This window comes from Peromyscus californicus, unplaced genomic scaffold, assembly GCF_007827085.1.
Source record: "Peromyscus californicus insignis strain IS unplaced genomic scaffold, ASM782708v3 Scaffold_8__1_contigs__length_139910024, whole genome shotgun sequence".
NCBI lineage: Eukaryota > Metazoa > Chordata > Mammalia > Rodentia > Cricetidae > Peromyscus > Peromyscus californicus.
Genome location: NW_026294606.1, coordinates 34,186,781 through 34,214,443, shown reverse-complemented (window position 1 = coordinate 34,214,443; position 27,663 = coordinate 34,186,781). Strand labels below are relative to the sequence as shown.

Genomic DNA, 27,663 nt, shown 5'->3' with positions numbered 1-27,663 from the left:
GACTTGAAGAACACTGTGTCTCTACACTCCCATTTTCAGATTTCTGCGAACTTCTTTGAGGGTTTCTCCTTGGGAGGCTTATGTATTTTTCTAAACAAATCTCTATGCCACCTTTTCTACTTGGTAACTGGTCCTCAACACTAAAACCAAATCTATTCATGAGCGGCGTGAGGCGTCTAAAGCCTGTCTCATTGCCTCACTGGGTCTTCAGGTAATCTCTGGAAATCAACGACAAAAAGGTTTCTCTCTCTCCTGCCCAGCTTTGCCTCTGGAATGGAGGTACAGGTGAAATACAGTGTTTCTGGGTGTCACAAAGGTAATTACTAGCCCCAGGTTGTTGGGCAGCTCTCCCGTCCATGTATGAAACATTCCCTTACGAGGAAGGAGGGGGGCTCAGGAACTATTAGAAACTGGTAAGACTCAGGAGGGTCCCTCTCTGAGGTTATGGAGGCCATGAGCTGCTGGAAAAGAGGAGGCTGCTGGTGGAGATGCCTGCAAGCTGTACAGGGAATTCCACAAATGTGGCTACTGTGAGTCATCACCCCAGCTGGGGTGGGCTTGGCGGCCACGCAGCTGGCTGAGTCACCTGTGTCCCTCTAAGGAACCTTTCACCCGCAGGCCTTTAAGTCAACTCAAACTGGCTCGCCAAACTCGATTTTGGTGGCATTGCTTCTTTGGCTTGATGTCTTTGCTTGTCCGGAGTAGATAGAATTTGTTCACATCTCCCCAGGAAGTCACACCACAGCAGTTGATTTGAGCTACATTTGTGAGACAAATGAATGTAACCATAAAACACATTTTGTAAATCGCTCTCAGAAATTGTTTCCTTCCTTATGGCAAGTAATTACTTGAGATGTATTATTTAACACTTTATGAAGTACAACATCCGAGATAAAGTTACGCCTGGAGACGTGAAGTGGGGTGCAGTGGCACGCACCTGCAATCCCAGCGCTGGGAGCAGAAACCTGGATTGGTGAGTTTCAGGTTTGGGGAGAGGTCCCATCTCAAAAACTAAGATAGAGTGATTGTGACACCAGACCTCCAGCACGAGCCACCAGAGTACAAGCACCAATACTACACCAAACAAGTAACTCCGCTCCCATCCGTGTAAACGTCCTTTACCTGTTTCACAGACGCCTTCCAGATGTTAGCAGACAAGCACAATGCTTTCTGGCATGTCACAATGTCAGTCAGAACACTTTCTGTTCAAGTCTCCTACCCACAAATCTAATGTCCTTCCCATCGGATCCGAGCACCATCAAACACGGGGACTGTAACTTTGGCAGTTTGATGTGTGACAGACAGCAAAGCCAGCATTCTTGTTCCCTTGCTCACCATTTTACAGACAGATTGGTTCTTATTGTGGATTGCAGCAATCTCAGCACACTATTTCTTTGAAAGTTGAGAACCTCCACCTTTTCACTTGAAAGAAACACTTCCCAGCTTTCTCTCTGGCAAATCCGAGTTGCCATAATTACTAGTTTTGTGCTTGAGGTCATTAAGTCATTTAGGTGTCTTAAACACAAATACTATGAAAGCAATCAATCTGCGAAGTAGGACGACTCAGTCACTGACGGGTGGGTAGCTCATACAGTGTCTATACGCTGGATGAAGGAACTACAGTCAGAAGCAGCACTTCATCATGCTTCTCATTAACAGTATACATTTAACTTAAGAAGAGTGGTTATTTCTATTATATCCCATTTAATACTTTTTCTTGACCAAGGGCTGTTAAAAATTCAGAAAGTCAAACTGTGGCTACACGAGAACTACTGTAATGACATTTGAGCCTAGGTAACTCTTCACTGTAAGGAGGAACTGTCCTGCCTGTGTCAGATTGTCTAAATATATTCCTGAACTCCACCGGTCAGATGCCAGTAGCATCTTCCACACCCAGTTACGACAATCAAAAATGTCTACAGACAACTTCAAGTCACCTGAAGGGTAAAACCATCCCCAGTTGAGAACCAATGGTCTAGGAGGACCATTGCTACCTTTTTTTTTTTTTTTTTTTTGGTTTTTCGAGACAGGGTTTCTCTGTGTAGCTTTGCGCCTTTCCTGGAACTCACTTGGTAGTCCAGGCTGGCCTCGAACTCACAGAGATCCGCCTGGCTCTGCCTCCCGAGTGCTGGGATTAAAGGCGTGCGCCACCACCGCCCGGCCATTGCTACCTTTTATCTGCTTTAGCAATCAAATGTTTCAAAAAAAAAAACAAAACAAAACAAAAAAATACCAAAAACAAAAACAAAAAAAACACCCCACCATAGCAGAGAGCTAGAGGGTTCAAGACATGGCTTAATGGTTAAGAGCACTAGCTGCTCTTCCAAAGGACCTGGGTTCAGTTCCCAGCACTGACTTGGCACCTCACAACCACCAGTTCCAGGAAATCTGACAGCCCCTTCTGGCCTCTGCACTAGGCACACATGGCATACACATATATGCAGAGAGACATATAAAAATGAAAATTCTAAAAATAATTAAACTATCACTGCAAGGTAACTTCCAATAACAACAAAATTTGCACCAAACTCATTTGGCCAAAATTATCCTAAGTATAGCCATAGTGTATTTAAATACAGAGGTATCTACCCTTCACACAATGTGTTCTAGGAAAGGGATCAATCAGGAGACTGCTTCTGACCTCACTCATTTGCTTGCTCAACACAGCAAGAAGCAACTTTATGGATCCTTCCTTAAAAAAACTTGCGTGTGGTAATCATGTGTGTGTATGCACTTGTGCATGTGTGTGCATGCTTGTAGAGGCTGAGGACTACCTGAGGTACCATCATCCTCATTTTCTTTCAGACAGGGTCTCCCTTTGGCCCAGAGCTTACTAAGCACACCAGCCCCAGCGAGCCCCAGCAAGCCCCAGCATCCTCGTACCTCTGCTCACCCAGAGCTGTGAATACAAGTGTGCATCACCATGCTTGGCTTTTTTTTTTATGTAGATTCTGGGGCTCAGCCTCATGACCTTGCCCTTGTAAGGCAAGTGTTTTACTGACTGAGCTATCCTCCAGCCTGCTGTTGATCCACTCACCCCCTCTTCTTCAGTCCACCTCCTCTTCACCCTAAGGGGTAGGTCGTTAATGGCCCCACACTGCAGACAACGCACAGATAGAAAAGTGAAATGACTTGCCCTAGCTCCCACGGTACGTGAGATCACTCTGAAGTCCACCTTCTCTTTGGGGATTGGGTGAGAGTCTACTTCTGACCTTTATGCCTTTCCTCACCTGCAACTTCAAAATAAGATTTCAGTACTTCACACCATCTCTAAGAACAGTCACTCAGTGAGCTCTTGAAGGCAGGTTCTAGAACTCAGCAGCAGAATGAAGTGACCACCTTGAACAGGAAAACTCCCTGTGGACAGACCCAGTGGAAGGTGGCCTTAAATCTCTGAAGCCACAGGTCCACATCTGGGCCCTGCATCCCATCTGACTACACAGCAAACCATACCACTGCCTATGACCCAGTAGACCCTCCTTCCCCAAGTGGTCCCCCAGTGTCTCAGCTAATCATCCAAATAATGGTCAGTCTTGCAGGACAAACGGAGTCACACATGTCACAGACCTGTGTTGTACAGAAATAGTTTCAAGAACCATATTATTGTTTCAAACTGTTAGGAGAAATGGCCAAATACAGAGTCTGTATAAGTCAGTAAAGTATTGGTAAGATATTAAATCTTCAGGTTCCAAAGTCTCATCTGGGGTTGGAGCGGCTGTAAGAAGGGGGAACCAGGAGATCTGGGATTCTATCACAGAAGAGATGCCACCAAGCTGAAGTCAGTCAGTGTGTTCAGAGAGTGCAGGCAGGGAACACTGCGCCCTGCTGCATGCACCACACTGCACCAACAAAACCCAACACTGTGCCTCACGGGAACTGTAACTCCAAATAAGCTCCAGACACATTACTCCATTTCTCCCCTCAACATCTCAGTTCAGAAGCTTCTGGAAGGTGGTTTGAATGCCAATAACCCAGACTCTCTGAAGAGAAAAATGTCTTGCCCATCATTTCATGAAGCCACATTTAGATTCTAGGTCTAATTTCAACAGATATCAGCACAGCTTAGCTACAGTTACAGTGGACAGATCATTTGTCAAGAATGGAAAAAGCCAGGATGCCAGGGCAGTTGTGTTGGGGGAAGGGAGGATGGGAAAGAAGACATGCAAAGTATCAGTAAAGCCCCTGGGAGGACAGAAGGCCCAGTTGGCTGAGCCCAGGTCAGGACTCTAGAAGCATAGGCCCCAGTGATCACCATGGGTGTAGCCCTGGAAGGCTGACCTATGGCCATAATGCCAATGTGAGTCTAGATAGAGATCTGACAGACACTGTACATGGGGAGGCTGAGAACAGCATAGATATCCCAGCCCTGACTGCAGACATAAGAAACATGCTAACAACAAAATATTCAAGTCCTCAGTCTAGGAAATCATCTAGGCTTTCATAAAATTAGTATCATAGTTATACAGAAAATGCAAGAAGGCTTTGATTAGGAGCTTTCTTTTTTTTTTTGGTTTTTCAAGACAGGGTTTCTCTGTGTAGCTTTGCGCCTTTCCTGGAACTCACTTGGTAGCCCAGGCTGGCCTCGAACTCACAAAGATCCACCTGGCTCTGCCTCCCGAGTGCTGGGATTAAAGGCGTGCGCCACCACCGCCCGGCAGGAGCTTTCTTTTTATCCGTTAGTGCTGGGATGGAACCTCGGGTTCTGAACATGACTGGCCCGTAGGCCCCTAAGAAAAAAAAAAGCTAAAGAATTGCATCTTTAGCTCCTAGTGCCTGCTATGGTATAAAACAAAATCATATAATATGGATTGATAAATAAGTGAACAAAGCAAAACCATGTTTTTATAAATGCTTACGAGATTGATTTAAGCACCTACATGTAAATGTTGATAAAACGTGCATTAAAGGACTTTGACTGTAGAGAGGGCTCAGTGGGTAAGAGGGCCAGCTCTGCCACTGTGAGTAACTGAGTTCAAATCCCCAGGTCCTACAGTGGGATGGGGGCTGTTGTGGGATATGTGTACACTGTGTGAAGATGTACTGCTGTGACTGGTGGGATTAAAAAGCTGAACGGCCAACAGCTAGGCAGGAGAGGATATGTGGGATATCTGGGGAGAGAGAGGACCAGAAGGAGGAGGAATCTAAGCATGTTGATTTCACCAGCAGACTCAGGGCAAGTCGAACATGGCGTACTAAGAAGAGGTAAAGCCATGTGGCAGAATGTAGATTAAAAAAAAAAATGGGTTAATTAAGTTATAAGAGCTAGTTGGAAATAAGCCTAGGCTAAAGACCAAGCTTTCATAATAATGAAATAATGATAAGTCTCCACGTTATTTGGGCACTTGTGACCCAGAGATAGTTCAACAAGAAAGCTCGCTCCAGGAGGCAAAGACAGGATAACAACCAGAAGCTCTTGGAAGAGACCCATCTCCAACATGGTACAAAGTAAAGACCAACACTCAAGACTGTCCTCTGGCTTACACACACACACACACACACACACACACACGCTTTTTGAATAAAAGAAAAGCAAACCTGAATAAACATCTTCCCTTTACACCAACTAAATTATGAAAAGCCTACTAAATGTCTCACCATTTCCATTCCAGGGCATAAATGTTTCAGTAGTTATTCTACAAAATATCTTAAATTATAATTCAAATGGACTCATGGTCACAGGCTGTTGTGGGATATTTCTACACTGTGTGAAGATATATTGCTGTGATTGGTGGAATAAAAAGCTGAATCCTAATAGCTAAGCAGAAGAGTATAGGCGGGACTTCTGGACAGAGTGAGAACTCTGGGAAGAAAGGCGGGGTCACCAGACAGATGTGGAGGAGGCAGGATGTGCAGTACGGAGATTAGATAATGAGCCTCATGGAAGAATGTAGATTAAAATAAATATGGGTTAAGTTATAAGAACTAGTTAGGAACAAGTTTAAGCTAAGGCCAACCTTTTATAATTAATAATCAGTCTCCGTGTCATTATTTGTGGGCTGGAGGTCCTGACGAGGAAGCACTACTCCAACAGGCCTCTGGGCCCATTTTATATATACAATCAATACAATACCACTAATAAATAGGATTACTTTGAAGCCTGATGGGAGCTCACTGGCCTTGTTAGGGAGTCAGCTCCAAAGGTCCCCAAAGAAAATCACTTTCCTGATGTTCACCAAGAAGAGCTAGCAGAAATCACCAGAGAATAGGACCCAAGAGGCCACCTTACCTGGTGAGAGGGGAGGCTTTCATTATGCCCAAACAGAGCCAGCTAACTATGAAAGTGGCCTGACATAATCTTAAGCTTACTTAGACCATTATGAGGATACTTTTAAAATAACTTGGTTTAAAGGCTCCTCCTCAGGGAAGCAGTACCTCTGGATCTTTCACAGATCTCTGTCACTTCTCTGGTGGCGGCTAACAACATTGCACTGTTTTCAAAAAGGTACAGAATTCCCAGTGTTGTGTAGACAACTCCCCTGGCCAGAATGTCTAGGATGTTATTACCTTTGTTGTGTGGTTATTCTTTGGTTTCCATGGGGACTGGTTCAAGAACCACCACCTTGCTGTGGTCCCAGATCCAAAGATGCTAAGTCCTTTATAGTGCCGTATTGGCTCCCCTCTTCCACGTAACCTCCCTGTGCACCTCACTCATTCTCACGTTACTTCATGCAATGTTAATGCAGGTGGTACTCTACTACAGTGGTTCTCAACCTTCCTAACGCTGCGACCCTTTAATACAGTCCCTCATGTTGTGGTGACCCCCAACCATAAAATTATTTTCATTGCTACTTTATAACCATAACTTTGCTACTGTTAGGAATCGTAATGTAAATCTCTTTGTTTTCTGATGGTCATAGATGACCCCCGTGAAAGGGTCATCTGACCCCCAGGTTGAGAACCACTGCTCTAGTGTATTGGTTAGAGGGTACAGACAAAGGAAACTACATATTATTAGTGCAGATGCATTTAAAAGTATATTGTATCCTTGGCTGAATTTACAGATGGGGAGTCGTGGACACGGGAGCCTGTCTTCTAAACCACAGACCCACCACTCTGGGGCGAGTGTTAAAGAGCAGCATAGGAAACACCAGATATCTCATGTTAAGCAAAAAACCATGAAGGCCATATGGGAAGAGAGAGGATAATGATAAAGCATGTGCCCTGTGATCCCAAGACATACAGAAATACACATTTGCACACAAAAAGTAGTTATGTGCATACCACTTCCAAACACTGATACCCTACAATCTAGTGACATGGTGGCTGTCCTAACACGTCAGCACAATGCACTTCTCCTGTGACAGTAGTGACGCTGATATAAACAAATCTATGTTGCCAGTCACACAACAGCAGACAGCTGCACAACTGTGCACATACACAGTATTTGATAATGAAAATAGATGATTACTTACTGACCTACACATCTATATTGTGTGTGTGTGTGTGTGTGTGTGTGTGTGTGTGTGTGTGTGTGTGTGTACACATCTTTCTTCATGTGTGAGGGTACATATGAAAGCCAGAGATCAACCTCGGGATTTCTCTACCTTGTCTTTGAGACAGGGTCTTTCACTGGGACCAGGGGCTCACTGGTTATGCCAGGCTGGCAGGCCAAGGTGCCCAAGGAATTCTCCTATCTCAACTTCCCCAGAGCTGGGATTACAAGTGTTAAGACCACACTTGACTTTTTTGTGGGGGTGCTGGGGGCTCAATTAAGTTCCTCATATTGTGCATATGCACGTTACTGAGTTAGTTACCGCCCCACCCCGAATTATACCTTTTATCAATAATTTAAGTGTAGTTCTACTTACATGGTGACCAAGTCTTTTGACTGCATAAAGAGACGACATCTAGTGATGGTCCTTTGCCCCTAAGTGTGTTAAGTACGGGCAGTAATGTTCAGCAATGCCAGTAACATCTGACGACACACTTCACAATGGACAATGGCAGGGACAGCAGCGGGAATGAGTGGCGGCAACAGTGTTAGCTTGTGCTACAGGCGATGAATGATAGTGTCCTTATTAGGAGTGATGAAGGCCTTTTGTGGCTATCCAATGTAGTACTATTTAAAATCGTAACAGCTAGAATAAAAAGTAACAGAAATCAAGTGGGAATAACTAAATACCTTCTGGCATATTCCATGAGTGGCCGTCATAAAGAATAACAAACATCAGTATATGCTGATAAGGAAAGATGTCTAACCGTGTGGAGTAGAATTTGCAAGCCAGTTTATATTCCCTTTGTGTTTTAAAATCGGCTGTACTTTTATATAAGATATATATTTGCAAATGGATATGAAATGGATGGACCGACCTTTTATTGTGTTTCCCTCTGGGAAAGAAGCAGGACTAGGGGTATTTTAAATTTTCACTTCATTTTCTACTTTCTTATTTAAAAAAAAAAAGTCTTAAAACTAAGTAGTGTCCTTCCACCTCCAAGGCCCACTCCAGAAAGGAGCCATCACAGCAGGATAATACTAATGGGACCATTCAACTCATTTACTCTTCCTCTGATGAGCATGAAAATATCTGTACTTGTCCACTTGGCAGTATTACTTCCCGAGGTAAATTAATAAGTATGTATTCTACATTTAACAGCTTTTGGAACTCTGATTAACACAAAGCAATCTTTCAGAGCAATAAACATCATTTCTAAGTCTGTAATGCGGGATGGGATCAGCACCTCTTCCAAAGGGGATCGCTCTCAGGCACAAAAACCACTTAAAAGGACAGCCAAGTGACGGCATTTCCACGCTGTTGCTCACATCCCAGAAGAAATGAAAGGGAGACTGCGCAGCTGGTCAAGTGACTGCCACCAAGCCCAACGGCCCGAGTTTCATCCCTCCAAACCACCAGATGAGAACCATGCCCCTCAAGCTATGCTCCACCAACCCCCCACAAACAGCACACAATAACTAAATGAATGTAATTACAAATAAAAACTAAGACTCAAGAATTCACCCCTTTGATAATCCAATCACTAAGTTCTGACAAATATTTATGAAACTCATTGATATTAAGACAGTATTGCTCTATTTTTATTTCTTTACTCCCTAAATCAAGAGAAGAGGCCTGAAGCTCAGCCCCCAGGGCTGGCTTCAGGAAAAGAGGCAGAGCTGAAGGGAACTAGACTCTCATGAATGGCAGGTGTCTAAGGTCACCTTCTCTATACAGAAAAGCACTCTGAAAAGCCAATGGCAGACGCTGATCCTAACATGCTGCAACAAGACAGGAAGCTAGAAATGACCACCACCTGCCTTCCTTTCGTGACCCCTGTAGTACAACCAACCACAAATGGTAAACTTCAAACCACTGCCATGGCCAGAAGTTATCTGAACGCAAGGTGGGAAGAAAAAGAGGGAATGCCACTGGCAGAGAGACCATTTTTAGAGAAACGAGACACACTTGGATCATGAAAGACCTTTATCATCTTTCCCAGGCATGGCCAAGACTGTCTTTTTTCAAAAAGAACGAGCACAGGGTCCCAAACACCCCTCCTAATGTGGAGGTAATTCATGCTGGTAAATTAAATGATAGCTATTGGATGGACAGGTTACTTACATTCATGATGTTTGAGGTTAGAGCAAGTAAAGTATTTCTGCCAATCAGATTTGATCTTTTCTAAAAACAAACAAACAAACAAACAAACAAGGAACATTCCTTTTTAAAAAAACTTCCCCCCCGCTTTTTGTGGTAGTAGAGGTAGGTATGAGGGCCTTGTACAAGCTAGGCAAACATTCCATGGAGCTATATCTCCAGCCCTTTTCTTATTTATAAAATAAAAAGTCTTAAATTAAAAGTTCACGTTCTACGCTTCTCATTTTAATTATACAACAGTAATGAACACGCAAACTGAATCCCAAAGTTTTCATACAAGGAACTGCGGTGTTTATTTAATGCCTTGGTTTTTCTAACAAACTGGGATGGTGCAGAAATTGCATGGACATTTATCCTGCGGCCACTCTGTGCCCAGTTCCCAGCTGGCTGCTTTCCCATGGTCTACCATTTCATTACTCCTCACAATATCTTTAAATACCCAAACTACCAAACATGTGAGGAGAGTCACCATTCCATTTCCAAATAAGCCTTGTGTGCTTGGCTGGCAATTTGATGGCACATATAAAAATTTTTAATGGGAGCAGATAAAAGGGCAGTTAAGAAATTAAAATAAGAAAAACAATGACCAAACAAACATACTACAGGTCTGTAACTATCATTTAGGAGATGAAAGCAGCAGTTCAAGGCCATCCTTGACCATGTGGTGTTCAAGGATAGCCTAGGCTACATTAAATTTTATCTCCAAATTGTGTGTGTGTTGGGGGGTCTCCAGGCAAAGGAAGTACTTTTATGTTTACTGACAAAAAGCCAATAAAAGACCAAGAATTTGTTATCAGAAACCATCCCAGTCGTCGCACTTAAAGCATGGTTAGTCCATACATGGAAAAGACGACAGTGTCGCCATTTTGAATTACCTCCACATACCCAGGTTTGTAAACTCTGATGTTAGACTAGACTATCCACACGAGCGACTATTTGACACCACGGAACACTGTGGCCCAATCAAAGCCTTGGGCCGTCCCTCCCCTCCCAGGGCCCCTTTCCCCAAGCACTGGCTCTCATACCAGTAATCAAAATAACCTGCTGGCCCTGACACCCCAGTTTTTGACTCAGTAGGTCCTGGGGTCCTACATGAAAACATTCCCAACAAGTTCCAAAGTGATAATGCTGGTTTATGGCCCCTCATCATGAGCCACAATTCAGGAGACGCATCAGAAGCAATAACAGAAGTGGGTATTTATTACAGAGCAAATTGTTCATTAGTTACAAGGCCACATGAGGATAAGGAATTCTATGTGTTCTGTCTGACACTGCTGTGTTGTGACACATGGGTCACTCTGTCACATCTGCCAATTAAGGTAAACCACTCAGTGTACCCAGTGGCTGACACTGCCACCTAGGGAAGGTTAAGCAGGTAGAGTTAGGTGCTGCAGAAGCTGGAGATGCCAAGGGGGCAGCTGCTAATCGCTCAGCTGGCCTGAAAGGGAAGCCTGACTAAATAACAATGCCACTGTAGATGACGAAGACAAGGATTTCAGAGTGTTCAGCCACGGGCAAAGCGGCAGCCAGAACTTAACTGTCCTAACTGTTTGCGATCCTTATAAGAATGTCAGGAGGCAGGAACTAGAATTTTTCTCATGTAACAGGAACTACACTGTAGAGAGAAGGCATATGCCCCAACTATCAAACTATGAAGTGGCAAAGCTGGGCTTAAAAAGTGGAGTAGTTGATCTGAGTGGGCCTCTCCTACTCGTCCAGTTAAGTCATTGATAAATATAAGTTATTTCTCCAAACTGCAGACGGTGAGCCTTTCTTTTCCAAGTTACAGCAAGTTAATATTATGCTGGTCATAAAGCAGGCAGAGTTTCAGTCAGCCACACAAATACCATCTACCAGGAGTGGGAGCAGGAGGCTAGAGGTGTGGTGCTCGGTGGGGCAGCTGGGCATTTCAAAGTGAAGATTCAGGATGAAGAACCACTTGCTTGCAAATTTATGACACTTAATATTAAAACTACGCACGCACGCACGCACACACGGCCAGGAGATAACTTAGCTGGTAAAGTGCTTCCCATAAAAGGCCAAGGACGAGTTCAAGTCTCAGAACTCGAATTAAGAAAGCTAGGTGTGTGTGATAGTGCATGCTTGTTACCCTAGCTCTCGGGAGGCAGAAAGGTGGATCTCTGAGGATTAACAGCCAGCCAAGGTGGCCTACTTAGCAAGTTCCAGGCCAATGAGTGACCCTGTCTTAAAATTTTAAAAAAGGAGATGATAGCTGAGGAATAACACATGAGCACCTGAGTTTGTCTCTGTCTTCCACACGCACATGCGCACACATCAATCCACTAACAAAAATATTCATAGCATATATAGAAGATCCACATATGATCACTGTACCTTCCTTTTCTTCAAGGTCTAGTCCATTCATTCTCAATCAGTCGTGGTTTTGTTCCCAGGACATTTAGCAATGTCTGGGGCCAGTGTTGACCATGACATCTGCCAGGATGCTGTTGGCATCTAAGAGCATGGAGGCCAGACATACCTAGGTATCCAAAATGCACAGGACTGTCTTCCTCACCAAAAAAGTATCTGGTCAGGATGTTAACAGGGTTAAGAGCCCGCTCTATTTTAAACCTTTTCAAGGCAGCTTTGTGATCCTCTCTGGTCCCCCAAGTTCAGATGCCTGAGAAACAGCCCTGCTGTTTTCCTCACTACCTTGTACATGATTTTCATCATTAGAGAACACCACTCCTGTCCACTGAAGCACTCCTGGAGAGCCAAAAAGTATACCCCCAGAGTACCAGGAAACACACACACACACACACACACGCACACGCACACGCACCACCACCACCACCAAAAGGCAGTGTTCAACGAAGTACTGTACACAGCTTGTTTTCCTGGAAGGTTAGGCCAAAACCAGACACTTCCTACCTTGGGAAGTGGAGGGTGCCCTGAAGTACCAACTTCCTATCAACATTCTCTCTCATTTAATTTAATCCTGCCGACCAGCCAATGAGACCGGACCACTATTTTAGGTAAGTGTGTCTCACCCATGGAACTGGTGAAAGGTCACATGCTGGTAAGTGGGAAAGCATGTTTCTAGAGTCAGATCGCCTAGTCCCACACTCCTACCATACCCCACTGCTGTGTCATGGGTCTCCAGGGCTGAACACTCACTTTAAAGACTAGTCCCAGAATCAGGGTGTCTGAGATGCTAACAAGCAGGGCAGTAACAAGAACTGCTGGAAACCATATGACATCATCAATGTGATTGCTACACACTTTGCTCCCCAATATAGCAACAAAATCAGTCAATTCAAGGAGTGCCACAAACAGGCTCCAACATGGTTATATATTTTTAAAAATTAATTATAGATATTTAGAATCTACTTGGCTCTATCTTCCAAAACATTCTCATTGTTTAAAAATTTTAATTTGACACAGCATAAAGTTTTGAGATTATTTCTTTCCTTATTAGCCCAATCAAAAGAACATAGTAAATTATGAAGGGGCCACATTGGTTTCCGATGTAATTACATGCCCTGTCCTTACAAATGGCACTGCCCTGTTGGACCCGTGCTTTGTGACATGGGCAAAACCTAGGCTCTGTCAGGGTAACTTAGCAGCCAGGCGCAGATCTGGTAAAGCATCATAAATGACATCTGAGGGCTTGTCTCTGGGAGCACTGACAGTATCAATCCCCCCACTCCCCACCAAATCAACCTGATGATTCTGATTTGTCTTCACATCAGAGAGATGCAAAATGACGAAAGGTTTCTGTGCTAATATAACCTCTGTGGTTTTCCCTCCAAAAACTAGAGACTAGTTTTTGGCCTGTGGTTTCTGAGCAATTCTACTATAACCTCCAGACCAGGGCCACAAATATTTCCAGGGCTCAAGCCCAGACCCTTAGAAAGCCCATCATAAATACTCCTCCCCACCACCCGGCATTCTCTCCACACAGTGCATCCCAGGGTGTGCTAAGCAACTATCCTTCCGCCCCAGGAGTTAATTATCACGAGTCAATGAATGATCTTGTAATCTCCTTCCCCCACCCCCACCCACCTCCTTCATCCAGTTATGCCAATTCTATAGTACCCATGCCCCCAAAGACACACCCCAGCTCTATTCCAATTCAAGTCCAGTTTTCTGTCCATTTGGTTATCTGTTCCTGGAGATCAGACTGACAGAACAGAGAGCCTACAACTAGACTAAGCCACCCAAGGCATCCAGCTGGTGTTGGTGCCTGGACATAGCAAACAGGCATCAGGTGTCTACCTTGACCACTCTGCACTTTCTTTCTTCTTCCTCCTCTTCCTCTTCTTTCAGACAGGGTCTCAATGTGTAGCTCTGGCTAGCCTGGAATTCAGAGATACGCCTGTTTCGAGTGCTGTAATAAGGACAAGGGACGCCATACCCAGGTCTACATTACTTCTTGAGACAGTCTCTCATGGCGCCTGGCTCACCAAGGGGGCTAGACTGGCTGGCCAATGAACTCCAAAGACCAACCTGCAGGGACTTCTGCCTCTCCAGAGCCGGCATGCAGACACGCGCTGCCATGCCTGGCACCTTTGCGCTTTTCTGAACGCATCTTTGGATGGTTTGCTTTGCAATGACCTAGAAATCCAGAAGCTAGTAGGCACAGACGAAGGTCTTTAGGTCTGTTCTTCTCTACAATGGACAATGGGTTGGGCATCATATATCCTATACCAGACTCCTGCCTGCTGGAGAACCTTAACGTGTATTCTTGGCTGCCTACATACTTCACAGGATCAGATGTCACACTTCCGACTAAGGACAGGGATGCAACCTGGAAATCTTTACCTGGACCAAATGCTTTAGGCTAAACTTACAACAGGTTGGACATCCCTAATCTGAACATCTGAAAGACTTTAAGAATCTGAAACTTCGTGAGTTCCAAGATGTCTTCACAAGTGGAAAATTCCACATCACAAAATGGTTTCCTACACAACATCAATAAAAACAATGTATAAAATGACCTTAAAACTGTGGTGACGGCACAAACTGTGTTTAGACCTGAGTCTCATTCCTAAAATCACCTCATTATTTATATGCAAATATCACTGTATTAAAAACAAACAAGTAAACAAACAAACCCCAACCTGCCAGGTAGGGTGTTTTCCTGCAATCTCAACACTTGGGAGGTGGAGGCCAGAGTTAGGGTCACCCTCAACTACAGTTAAGTGAAAGTTAGCCTAAGCATTAAGTGGCTGTCTTAAAGTCCCAAATAAACACCTCTTGTCCCAAGCACTTTGGATGAAGGTTATTCAACCTGCAGAGGTAAAACACTAACTTATTTCCTTTGGACAGGTATTTTGCTTTCCTGCTATGTACTTAACCCAATGCCAGGCCACAGAGGATAAAGAGGAAATAAGCTGAGGCTCTGGAGCCAGGCTCCTTGGGTTTAATTTTGGTTGTCCCACTTATTACCAGGGCCTTAAGCCAGCCCCTTAACCCCTGCTTCCTCCTGCGTGGAACAAAGATGGAAATAACACCCACTTCATAGGTTGCCATGCAGATAACGTGCTAAGGCGAAGAAGGCATTTAGTCTACTGCCCTCGATGCCCACAGGCACTCCATAAACACTGGCTATTATTATCCCACAGACCATCGACTGCCGAGTGGCAACCCTTAAGCCAAATCTGGCCTAGAGACCTATTTTGTTTGGCCTGCACATTTTCCTTTTCAATCAAACCAACAATTTAAAACTGGTAGATTTTTTAGACTATGTTGGATGTCTGGCAACTCACAGGAGAACCTTGGCCTCTGGTATCCACAACCCAAGGTGAGGGCTCTAGCCATCCTTTTGATAACACCCAGCTCCTTTGCCAGCACTGTTCCGTCTGACTTACCCCTACCTCCAATTTGTCCCTTACCTAACTTGCTCATGAAGCAACAAACCCTATTCTAGGACCCCCCCCCCCCCCCCCCCCCCCCCCCCCCCGCCGCTTTTTTGAGATAGGGTCATTTTAGCCCAGACTGACCTTGAACTCAGCAATTCTCCTAAGCACTTCTAGACCAATTCTACTAACATACCCAATTGTCTCCTTATTCCCCATACTAACCAGTCCAACTGGTGGCCCTCATGCTAACCGACTTCCTGCTTCCCTACCATGGGTTCAAGTCTCCTTAGCCTAGTCAAGAATGTTCAACAGGCGGCACATATCGAAATTGTCTGGGGCATTAAAGCCAAGCTAAGCCAGAGGGACCAATGGGCAACACGTTTTGATAGGGCCCAGGTATCTGTATTTTTTAGTGTCCTGGGAGATACTTCTTCTTCTTTTTTTTTAATTTAAAGATATTATCTCAGGTTTGTGGGTGGCCTTGAACTTAGTATACTGCCCAGGTGTTCATCTTCCTGCTTCCACTTTCCAAATGCTGGGATTCAAGATGTATGTCACCATGCCAGAATTCACCCAAGAACATTTAAGGTATACATGGATATGCTCTGAGACCAGCCATTGAAAAACCATGGCCTCTGGATATGAAAGCCCAGTGAAGTCCAGTGCCTCTCATTCGCTCCTCTGACACTTCCTGTCGGCACCGTACAGAGGACTAGATGGTCTTGTTTTCTTTCCCACTCTTGTTAAGTCTTGCTCGCAGATCGACTTGTATTTAAAGCTTGTCTCCCCAAACAGATTGTAAATTCAAGAGTGGGCAGATGCCCCGCCACATCCTTCTTTCCCATCCCCAACAGAGCTAATGGGGTGCCAAACCCATTGTAGGCATCTAATGAAAACGCCGCCTCTCAAACAGTTCATTCTACAATCCAAAAGGCCTTGCAGAGAGCACAGGGAGAACCAACTTCCCTGATCTCCGGGTGGAATGGTTTGTAAAAGGCAAAACCAAGAACAAGTAGGCTATCAGGTAGACTGCGACGTGCCTGGAAAAGTCAGAAGTGGTCCAAGGAAGGCTTGGGAAGTCAGGCAGCACTCTGCATGAACTTTCTTCAGGTGAGCTGGAAGGACCACTGAGAAAGGAGCAGGGCAGCAAGAGGAAAAAGACCCGGGGTAACCAATGCTCTCGAGGCAACCTATGCCCACCCAAACCCCCCCGCCCCCAGGGGTACCCACACAAGAAGGCAGGTAAAACAAGGCAGGAAAACTCAAATCAAGATTTTACCATACCCCAAAGCCAGGGAAAGAGCTGCAAGTCACTTGGTTGGAAGTCGTTTTTCAAGGCTGCAAGTCTAACCCCTCAGAAAGAGGCAAAAGGGGTTGAGGGGACATGAAGAATGTGACACGTGGAACAAAGAGGAATGTGGCAGCATGTATCTGATCTCAGTGCTGGGGAGGATCAAGAATTGAGACTAGAAGCAGCTAGACAAAGAACTGGAGGCCAGCTTGGGCGCAAGACCTTCTCCAAACCAAAATCAAACGCAGAACGATGAGAAGAAACGGCTGAGTGGGAAGTTTGGAGGTGAGCAAGACACACTCCCGGCCCTCACATACATACCCCAGGAATCTCCAAGTTAGTTAAAGCTCAGCATCCAAGACACCCCAGTTTCTGAACTAGTCTTAGACCATGGCTTACTGTACAGACATGAAACTATGTTAACAGCACAATTTGCATTCCTTGTGACATTTCACGAACATGGTCCATCAGAGAAATAAAGGTTTTATTCATAACATTTAGTACTGCTGATTGTACTATGACAATAAGAAACTTATTCTTCTCTTTCTCCTCCCAAGTCAATGGGCAGCTTAGAAAGAGGTAACAAAGACCAGGGGCCCAGTGATGGCACTAGGCAACATCCCTCCACTGTAGAATATACTGCTCCCCATCCCAGTCACCATCATTGTTAGAGGTGAAATGGTTTGAAGAAAAACAGGACACAGGATACAGTACAAGAGATGGCCACAAAGGGCCTGGCAACTCTACAGACCTCTGTGGGACACTGGCCTAAGCACTGGCCAGACATCAGCTCAGTTCTTCTCCTTCCCCGTTGGGAGTACTCCCCCACCCGAGAAGGATGAGTAAGGTAAGAAGTTAAGAGGGTAGCACGTGAAGAGTCACACAGCTGGCAGGTGGAGGCAGAAAAGGGACCCAGGCACTCCTCCAGCCTCCGCTGAACTTTACACCTGGCTGTCCCTCACCCTGCCTCTTCGGAGGAGAATGTGGCTTTTATACCCAGGCCACCGTCTTCGCACAGAGAGGCTAAATGCAGAAGGGCAGAGGTGATGGTGTAAGTGAGACGTGAGGATGCTGCTCTGGTTATCTTTTCCCGAAGCCCCACCATACGCAGGAGTGAAACATACAGACCCTGTGTTCAGTGCCTCCACCCAGGAGTTCACAGCCACACACAACAGATCACGAAACTAGAGCAGGATGGAGCTGTTCTCAGCAATCACTCACCAGCATGCTAGTACTACAAGGTTCTCCAGGGCAGACTGGCAAGAGCTGGCAGGGAAGGCCAAGGGCATTCACCTCTTCCAGCCACCAAATGTGCTTCCAGAGGAACTCGGCTTCACTGATAACCCGGCTCTCATCAATTGCTACTCATGGCTCACAGGAAGTCAGCCCTTATGCACAGGGGACCCACCTTCCTGGCTTGCGGATTACAGATAAACAGATACCCCTGTCCCAGGGCAGGCTGTGAGCTGCAACCATGTTGGATTATGTTTCACTTTCCGGCTTCAGAGCTTGAAGCAACTCTATTTTTAAGCTTTCTCGGTTCCACAAGTAAAATAAGGTCATTTTAAGGAAATGGGTTTTGGCTTTAGACGACTTCCTCTGAAAGAGTTAACTGGTCGGCGGCTTTGACACATCAGAAATCTTCCTGGCACTAACCACAGAGGAAGAGCCTTGGTCAATGGTACAATGCAAAGGCCCGGGGAACCGTGCAAAAACTGTGTCTGTCACTCAGGATGTGGACAGTTCAGGACAACACTTCCCAGGATGTCCCTCTCCTAAGAAAGTTTCAAAGATCCTTTTACGCTGTTGTTATTAAGTAAAATCATTCTCTCTCTCTCAGGGCACCAGAAATGTCACATCCAAAGAATAATAATTCAAACATCAGACCAAGCTTTAAAAACATTGCTACCACTATTTAGGAAAACCTGTCATTCCTTTCCACTTAGAAGTCCTTTTCACTGAGTGTCTACAGTAGTCTTGATTTCTTAGTGTCTCTCTTAGTGGAGAAAAATAGCCAACTGGAAAGGGACTAAAGGTGTGTGTTGTGTGTGGTCTCACTGGAGATGACAGTATGAGAAGTGAAGGGGAAACTACTGCTTTTTATTTCTTAACAAATATCTTTGATTTCTTAGGGAATAAGCTGTGACTTCGGAGCTGGTGGTTCAAAGCTCACTTCTTCATGAAACCCCGGTGTAACCACTTCTGATGGAAACTTAAACCGTCCACACACCTAAGCCTCCCATGTAGGGCATATAAGACAGCCCTCTCCTCACAAGGATTTATAAGAAGGCAAGAACCTCCGGTTTCAGTTCTGGCCTGCCCCCTGCTGCCTTGCGACCTTGGCTGAGTAATTTAACTGCAATAGGCCTTTAACTGTATCATCTGCAAATGAAGTGGATTGGATAGTAAGAACTATGTTTTATAAACTCCCAGGTTATGATTCCAAAACCATCACATTTATGAAGTATTGAATATGCTAACCTGAAATATTGTCATCAAGTTATAAGAATGCTTCATGGACATTACAAATGGCCCCAAACAGTTGGGCACCATACAAACAGAAGTCAGTCACTCTTTTTTATCTTCTGGATTCAATCAGCTTTCTTCTCACTGGCTTCAACCTCAGGCTAACATAGCTCCTGCCTTACATCACACAGCACAAGCTTGGCCTGGTACTCTGGGTCTCCAGCAAAGTCAAGTTTATGGGGACTCCATCCTGGCTTGACCACATCTTCGAAGTTGCAGATAACTGTGGCCAAAAGACCAACACCCACTAAGGCCAGCAGGGTAGAAACACATTCCTACAACTTAAGTATTTGAAGGGAATGTTTAAAGGAAAAGTATGAGATGAAAATAAACTACACATCCCCCTCATTGGAAAGCCACCTAAGTAATCCAGCTGTATTAACCCCAACCCCACCTTGCCAGTCTCTTGAGCTGCTGCTTTCTAGTACCTTCTGTAGTATATCTCTTCTCTGTGTGACATCACTTTCCCAGGCATTCTTAGAAGGCAGACGGGATGGGGAGGAGGGAGGCCCTGTATCTGTGGTTTCCTATACATAATACTTTCCCATTTATCTGGTCTTCTTAGTCCTATGAAACATTACTGGGCGGGGGCTCTTCAACAACTGTAAACAGTCCCTGAAACACCATTTAAAACTGCTAACAACCATGAAAATGCATATCAAACCACATACTTGTACCTCAAAGAATTCAGGGATGTTCCCCTCAGCATAGGGGGTGGGGACTGGAATCTTTCACAGACCTTGGGGAGACTCAGTATACCAAGTAAATGATTTTCACCCATCCTGATTAAAATATTATTGAAAAGTAGATGGGTAAAAAGAATTGGAGTTGGCAAGTTTGGGACAATTCGTATAGCCAGTCACATGGACTATTTATAAATCAGGGTAAGTTGGACAAAATAGCCAATTGGACTAAAGGTGTGTGTTGTGTGTGTGGTCTCACTGGAGAAGCCAGTTTGAGAAGTTAAGGGGAAACTACTGCTTTTTATTTCTAAGACACCAAATAATCCCCCCACCCCACGGCAGTCTTTTACTCCCAGGTGTTGGTATTTATTCCTAAACTCAGAGTAGATATTCTTTTCCCATGTTAACTTTACACAGTACGCCGTTAAACTCCGCAGACTCTGTCCTTCCTCCAAGTATTATACAAGGTGGCGATTTTTAGAAAAATACACACTAAAAAAATCCTTTCCTGTTCTCAGGCTTGGGTGCTTTAGCTCAGTTAAGGGTGCTTTGTTCCCAGGGACGATTAGGGTGGCGCCCTCGGTACTGATTATAGTGGAGCGATTTGTCCTGCCCACGTCTGGGCACTGCATTATAGTAAAACATCCATTTTGGGGTATGTAGTGACTAAAAAGTCTCTCCCAGCTTCAACTTGGCATCAACCATACATCGCAGCAGAAGCAAGATTACTGCATACAGAACCACAGGAACCCACATTTTTCTTCTTTCAAACTTGTTCAGGAAAAAAGACCCTGCTGAAATAGCATCTACAGTCCTCCATTCTCAGATGAGATTTATTAGGCATGGAGGGCTCTTTGGAAAAGTATAATCAGCAGGTTGCTATGACTGAATTAAAGTAAATCTGACGTGATAGGCTACTGCCTCTTGCATTAATAGATCCTCAATTTTCTGGAAGAATGAAATTACATACCACTTTAGAAAACTTAGGATCATTCTGCTCATACAGGTAAACAAAGGGACAGTATGTATGCTGTCTCTTGAGTTATAAAAATACTTGATTTATGAATACTAATTTTATGGAGCAGCTACTATTTGCCAGGCCTTGGTGCTTAAGTACTGTACATGTATGTATTATCATATTACTTAAAAAAAACCCTCAAAGTTGTATTATTATTGTCCTATTTTATAGAATAATGAACAATTCTGGCAGATTAAGTTATTTGTCTAACAGCAGACAACTTGTAAATAAAGACAGGAGACTACAGTTAGCGAGAAGGCAGTCTTGCTCTGTCAAGCTCTTAAATGCTCCCGGCGACAACTTGATCTAGATCCCATGTGGGTCTAGATCTCTGATCACCTGAAGAACCACTTCCCACCTCCTCTTGAACACAGAATGTTTGGGTGGTCCTATCTTGGTTCATTCGATACACCTTTCCCAACCTTCATGCGTAGGGGAAAATATCAACAGAACTCCAAAACACATGGTGGTGCATGTCTTTAACTTCAGAATGTGGGCACTCAAGGCAAGATCAGGAGTGCAAGGCTCTAAGAGACCCTGCCTCAAAAACAAAATCAAATAAATTTCAAGACTTAACTGGAAGCCTAAGGAAATACTGATAAGGGAAAAAAAATAAATGAAACTTTGCCTGCAACACTGAGGACTTTGTATGCACTTGGGAGACAAACTTTGTACCCCTCCCAGAAGATAGAGCGCTGAAAGTGTAGATTAACCAGTGATTCAGCATACATTACAATCTTACATAAAAAGACTTCTGAATATGTATAAGAAGCATTTATATTCTTATAATGAAACATTATTTTCGAGTATCCAAATTCAAAACAACCTATATTCCTGGAATAATAACTTCATGGCAAGGTTACCAAAGTTTAGAAATAACTTGGAAGATGACGAGGGCAATATTTTTATATTTTAAATACTCAATTACAGTGAACTATATATAAATTTGGCTAGACAGTCTCGGTGACCTGGTCCAACAAATAGTCTAAGATTTTTTTTTAAAAGAGCAATTTGGTAGTCTCACAATTTCCTATTATCAAAAATAACTTTTCCTGCAAATCTGAATCTAATCCAAGAAGCATGTCAATAGCCAGTTGTTTCAGGTTATTTATGATATAGGAACCGATTGTGTAGGGGGAAATAGGCTTATTGTATGGCCAAGCATGTTTAATCAAGCCGGCAAAATTCTTTACTGCTAATGAAAGCATGGAATATTCTGTGCCTGAGAATCTAGCACACTGGATACTGTATGTGTAAGCAGGTACTGTACTCGGCTTCCCCCCTGCTGGCAGACCCTAGTCACTAAAAGGATGAGCCTCTTTTGACTGGGACTGTATCCACATCCCCGGTAAGTATCTCTAGGCTGGAAAGCACTAAGGATCCAACCCAGTGCAAAATTATGGACAGAAAGGGAATTTTAAAAAATTAATTATTTATCTACCCACCCCATTTCCCAAAGTCCTATATATGTGCACAGACTTTCTTAAAAGACCCCAGCAAAATATTGATTGTGCAAAACAAACACATCTAGACCTAACACTAGGTGAGGTCCTCGATTGGTATTATCATGCAACCACAGATATCTTGAGTCCGGGTGGGTTCTCGCCTGGTCTGGGCCAAGCCTCAACACGCGGGTGAAGACAGGAGGCATGGAGGAAGGAATGCAGGAGAGAAAGGAAGAAGGGGAGACCTCGGGGCCACACTTCTTTCTAGTAGCAACAAAAAGGGAAGCCGCATACTGACCTAAATCATCTCTCAAAGGCGCTTTATAAATTACAGGGACAAAGGGAGGGGGTGGCGGGTGGCCTGGGAACCCCACAGACACCCTACCCTCTGACCCGCCCCCTCCCCCTTCAGCACAAGGGAAGCAAGACAGAAAGCGGCTCAACTCGGCCACGGGCGTGAAGCCCTCATCTGGGTTTCAATTGCCCATCCATCCTCCCCCCAAAAGAAACACACGTAAACACTATACCCACCCCGGGGGCGGCCACTCCCGCCCCGGGGCTCCTAGAAGCGGAGGCCGGGGATTTACTTAGTTAGATTTTTCTTGCTTACTCATTTCCCTCAAGCACCCAACCCCCCCGTTCCCACTCCAAAACCCCGCTCGGTCGCCTATCCTCCGGCTCGGGGCCCCCCGGGGATCCCGGGTCCCCGCGGCCGTGGCTCGGGCCCCCGCGCGGTCCGGGTCACTAACCTGCTGCTGTAAGGGCATTTCCGAAAGCAGCCTGGCTCCGGGGGAGGTGGGGGGCCGGCTGGAGAGGGGGCCCGAGGCCGAGCGGAGCGGCGGCGCCGGGCGAGGGCGGGCGCCGTGGGGGGGTGGGGACGGGAGAGGGAGGGTGGCGGTGCTGGGTGCGAGGGCGCCGGGACCGTCCCAGGCCTGGGAGCCGGCGAGCAGGAGGAAGTGGGTGCCCCCTCTCCCCCTCCAGCGCCCCCTCCCGCCGCCACCTCCTCCCCAGTCACAGGCGCGTCCTCCGCGCACGTGTGCGAAACGTCACCGGCGGGTCCCGGAGAGAAGGGACAGATCCTGGCGGCGGGACGGGAACCCGGCTGCCCCCGCCCTCCGTCGCCGGGGGGCGGGGAGGGGGACAGGGCGGGGAAGGAAGGGGCAAGGGGAGAGGCGGGTCAAGGGCAGGCCCGGGGCCCGGTGAGCAAGGCCCCGGCGCTCCGGCCACGCGGGCGCCGCCGCTGCCACCGCGGAGATGCGCCCAGGCCGGAGCACCCGCCCGCCGGCCCCTTGTCGCAGACAGCGCGAGCCCTGGCCCACCCGGGGGCTCTCAGTTCCACCTCCCACACCGCGATACCCCTCCACCTCCCAGATCCCCTTTGTTGCCGGGAGCTAGGTCCCCAAAGGTGCCAGGCACTGGAGCCCCCACGCTCGGAGCACGCCTGTGGGACCCCCGGCCGCCCAGGGGCAGCAGAGGCCGAAGGGGAGGCAGGCACGCCTCGGGTCCCCCGGTTTACATCCCGCTGGGGTCCCCCACTCTCCAGTGCACTACTCCCTCCCCCACCCCCTTCTCCATCCGGGGCGTGACCCCTTCCTACGCCCGAGAAAGAGGAAGCTTCGAGTTGCAGGGGAGGGGAGAGTGGGGGTAGGGAAAAGTGCAGGAAAAGAAGGGGGGGCGCGAAAAGTTTTGGAGTGTTGAATGTGGCTCGCAAAGAGGGACTCCCCACTGTCCCGCGCGCCTGCCCAGGCCCCCAGGTCCTCCCAGCGCCTGGAGGGAAGCACCCCAAGTCTAACAATAAGCACACGCTGGAGGGACAGCAACGAGGCCCACGATGCTCAGCCTCGCGTTCTCGCAGCCACCGCTCCCGGGAGCCCGCCTCCCACCTGGGCTAGGGACGTTGCCGAGGGAGGGTATTACCGGAGGGCCGCCGCCGCCGCCGCGTCCTGGTGCTGGTGGCTGCTGCAGCAGCCCGGCTCTGCTGGAGGGTCCTTGTGGCGTGGTGTAGAGGAGGCTGCCGGCGGCCGGCTCCGCGCCGGGGACACTGGGGAGAAGGGGGCCGGTGGCCAGGGTACCGCTTTGGAGGGAGGTGGCACAGGACGTGGTGGAAGGGTTCGTAGTGAGGATCTGGATGTACGTGCCCGGGGCGGCGGCGGCGGCGAAGCCGGGGCTGGCTAGCAGTGCCCTTTTGTCCATGGAGGCTGCAGCGGCGGCGGCGACGACAGCCGCCCCCTCCCCACCCCCGGCGGTCACCAGGTACTGCTCCAGGGCGGGCTGGATCCCCTTTCTCATCTCTCGCTCCTGCTCTTTTTTAGTGTTACGATATATTAACGTATTGCTTTCAATTTCTTTATTATTTGCAGTCGGAGTTTCCAAGTCTCTCCTTCTCGCCTCCCCTCCCGGCGCTTCCGAACCCTCTCTCTCTCTTTTCTTTTTATTTTTCCGCACCGCACAGGCCCCGGGGCCAAAAATAATCGGGGGTCTGGAGAGAGGAGGGTCCCGGCCGCACGGATATCAGGCCCCGAGGGGAGATGGAGGCGTCGGGGGCAGCCGATGCAACGGATTGCGAGGCGGCGGCGGCAGCCCGGGTGCTGCGGCCGGCAGCTGAAAAATGGCTCCAGGAAGCTGCTGCTGACAATGAATGAAGGGATACGGTTTACGCGCCAAGGTCCTCCCGCGAAACTCAGATTTCCCGCCGGCTTTTCAAACCATATTTGCATATCTCCGCCCCTCAACCCGCCGAGGACTGTTCCCACAGTCCATTGGATCCCTGTCGTCTTACTTTAGTACCAATCCCGGAGCGAGGTCGCCACTGGCTGGTTTCCATTGGCTCCCATACATCATGGTTACCGGGGTGACCCGGGCTCTATTTGCATAGGCCAGTCTGATTGGCTGGAAGCAGAGCAGGCTTCCTAGGAGGTGGGGCAAAATCCTACTCTCCCACGGAAAGCCACGCCTATCCCAGGCCCCGCCCTCGTTCCCTCCGGAGGGGCTGGCTCTGATGACCTGGGCAGGGACTCTGCCTCGCAGACGCAGTGTGGATCTAATCTTGAGCGCAAGTTTCGGTTTTGGAGATTGTCAAGGTGACACCCTCGGGGACTCCTTTTCCTTTAACCAATCAGTGTGGTAAATGAAGAACTGCTAGAGGTTCTCCCAAATACGTGTCAAAGGCATGTTGGACCCGGCCTGGCAGGTGGAAAACTGAGCCCTTTAAATCCTGGGTTTCTTCCTTCCTGAAATCCAACCAATGGCGCGAGAGCGGATCCGGAGGCCAAGGCTGATAGACAGAAGCATGTGGGCAGACCGAAGCGTGGGGGTAGAAGGTTCAGCTGACGCGACTGCAGGCACACTTTAGTTCATATTCCAGATCATTCCTGGTAGCTTCATGATTAGCCCGAATTGGGTTTAAGTAAAAATTAACTCTTTCGTACAGTGAACTCGTACTGCAAGTATAGGTTTTAGTCTAACAGACACCCTCTCTGGCCCAGAAACACCCAGGGGAGTTAATCAGGGCTAACCCAGAACTGATCCCCGGGTTTCTAATCCGCCATGCAGTAATCCGAAGAAGAACAGGCTTTTATGGTGACGTGGGACTGCCAGAGAAAGCCGCCTGCCAAGGCACTCGGCTCTTTACGGCTCTTTACATCCTCAGACTGCAGGAAGTTCTCCAGCTAACAGCAAACACTACAACCCAAACCTAACCCAACATATTTTAAAAGAGGGGAGGGGGGATTAAAGAGCCAGGCGGATCTCTGTGAGTTTGAGGCCAGCATGGTCTACAGAGTGAGATCCAGGACAGGCACTAAAACTACACAGAGAAACTCTGTCTCGAAAAAACAAGAAAAGGGTGGGGGTGGGGGTGGGGGTGGGGAATATATGCATATATGTATATATGTAAATCAGAAAATGTCATCAGGAAAAATGAAATGGCTGTCGAACTGACTTCTATATTGAAGCAAATACTCATGGATCTTTAGAATTATTGTGGGGCTGGAGAGGTGGTTCAGTTAGTAAAATGCTTACCTTCCATAAGCAAGAGGACGTAAGTTTGATCTCTAACACATTAAAAAGCTAAGCGTGACAGCATGTATCACTAATCCCAGAGCTGGGAGACCTGAAGATCCTTGGGGATTGCTGGTCAGCCAGTGAAGCCAGTTGGTAAATTCCAGATTCAGTGAGCTTCCCTATCCCAAAAAACAAGGTAGCAAGCTATTGAGGAAGACATTTGAGGTTGACCTCTGGCCTCCATATACACATGCATACACAAGCATGTACACTCACATGTACTCCCCTCCCCCACCACACACACAATGAAGAGTGTTTAAGACGGAGGAGGAAGGCGAGGAAAGGTGGAATGACCAGGTTTTCATTTAGCAGCTGAGAATTGTGCAAAACAGCTGTTGAGATAGACTGAGATATATCGGCCGACCTCAGCCACATTATTTTTTAAATGTAGAGTATTTGGTAAGGTGTTCACTGGGTGATGAGGGTTGCATTACACTGAGTCCTTTCACCTGACTATTGTTTATTATTATTATTATTATTATTATTATTATTATTATTATTATTAATTTACCCGAGGTGACATTCAAACCCTATAGGAAACGTATGAGTCAGTTCATGTTAGAACTTTCTAATACTTCAGTCCTATTACCTTCTCTGAAATTAAAAGTACTATTAAGCTGTCTACAAGGCTTGGAAGTTCTTTGGTTTTGCATTCAAACTTGTTGAGGATCCCTAGTATTTTACATTTGAAATTTGTGGACACTGAAAGAACTAGCTGCATTTGTAGGATTAATAAGGTGGAAGTCAAAAGACATAAATGTCTGGTTGAGCTAGAGGAATGATAGCAACTTCTTAAATGGTATTTTGTCACTGTTGCTTTGCATTGTGGGTCACCATGGAGAAAGTTAATACTGTAAGCTAGGATACTGCCAGCCGCATAATATTACTGGCAGCTTGCCTTTGGTGGTGTTAAGGAGGTTCTGGGGGAGGGGGGTTGCAACATATAGTCATTAAAGAGCTGCATCTGGCGTTAGAGACAATACCAGATCCCAGACTTTGCAACCGTGAGCTCCTCATAGGTGATAACAGTAAGATAAGTAGGACACAGCCCTGGGGGCTGGGGAAAACAGCTCAGGTGGAAAATCCTCAGGACCCGAGTTCAGACCCTAGAATCCATGAGTCCTGGGGGGAGAGTTAGCATATTTTAGTAGATTTGCACTTAGGAGTCAGGATAGCCTGGATTTGAATTCTAGCTTTGCCACCTCTTGTGAGTCCCCCCC

The 27,663-nt window shown here is 46.5% G+C and overlaps 1 protein-coding gene across 4 annotated transcripts in view; it reads right to left on the bottom strand.

Moving 5' to 3' along the window:
- The window catches only part of E2f3 (E2F transcription factor 3), an 85,484-nt gene extending 59,340 nt beyond the window's left edge, over positions 1-26,144 (bottom strand). Inside the window, exons 1-2 of one of the 4 annotated variants that reach the window (XM_052727985.1) lie at positions 23,131-23,416; positions 13,833-13,913 (exon numbers count right to left, since the gene is read on the bottom strand). In XM_052727985.1, the coding sequence (XP_052583945.1) occupies positions 13,833-13,913; positions 23,131-23,148 (99 nt within the window). In that variant the 5' untranslated portion in view covers positions 23,149-23,416. Of the gene's footprint in view, positions 1-13,832; positions 13,914-23,130; positions 23,417-24,298 lie in introns of those variants that run through there. The other 3 variants (XM_052727983.1, XM_052727982.1, XM_052727984.1) reach the window with 3 other exon arrangements.
- Between the last annotated feature and the right edge of the window lie 1,519 nt (positions 26,145-27,663).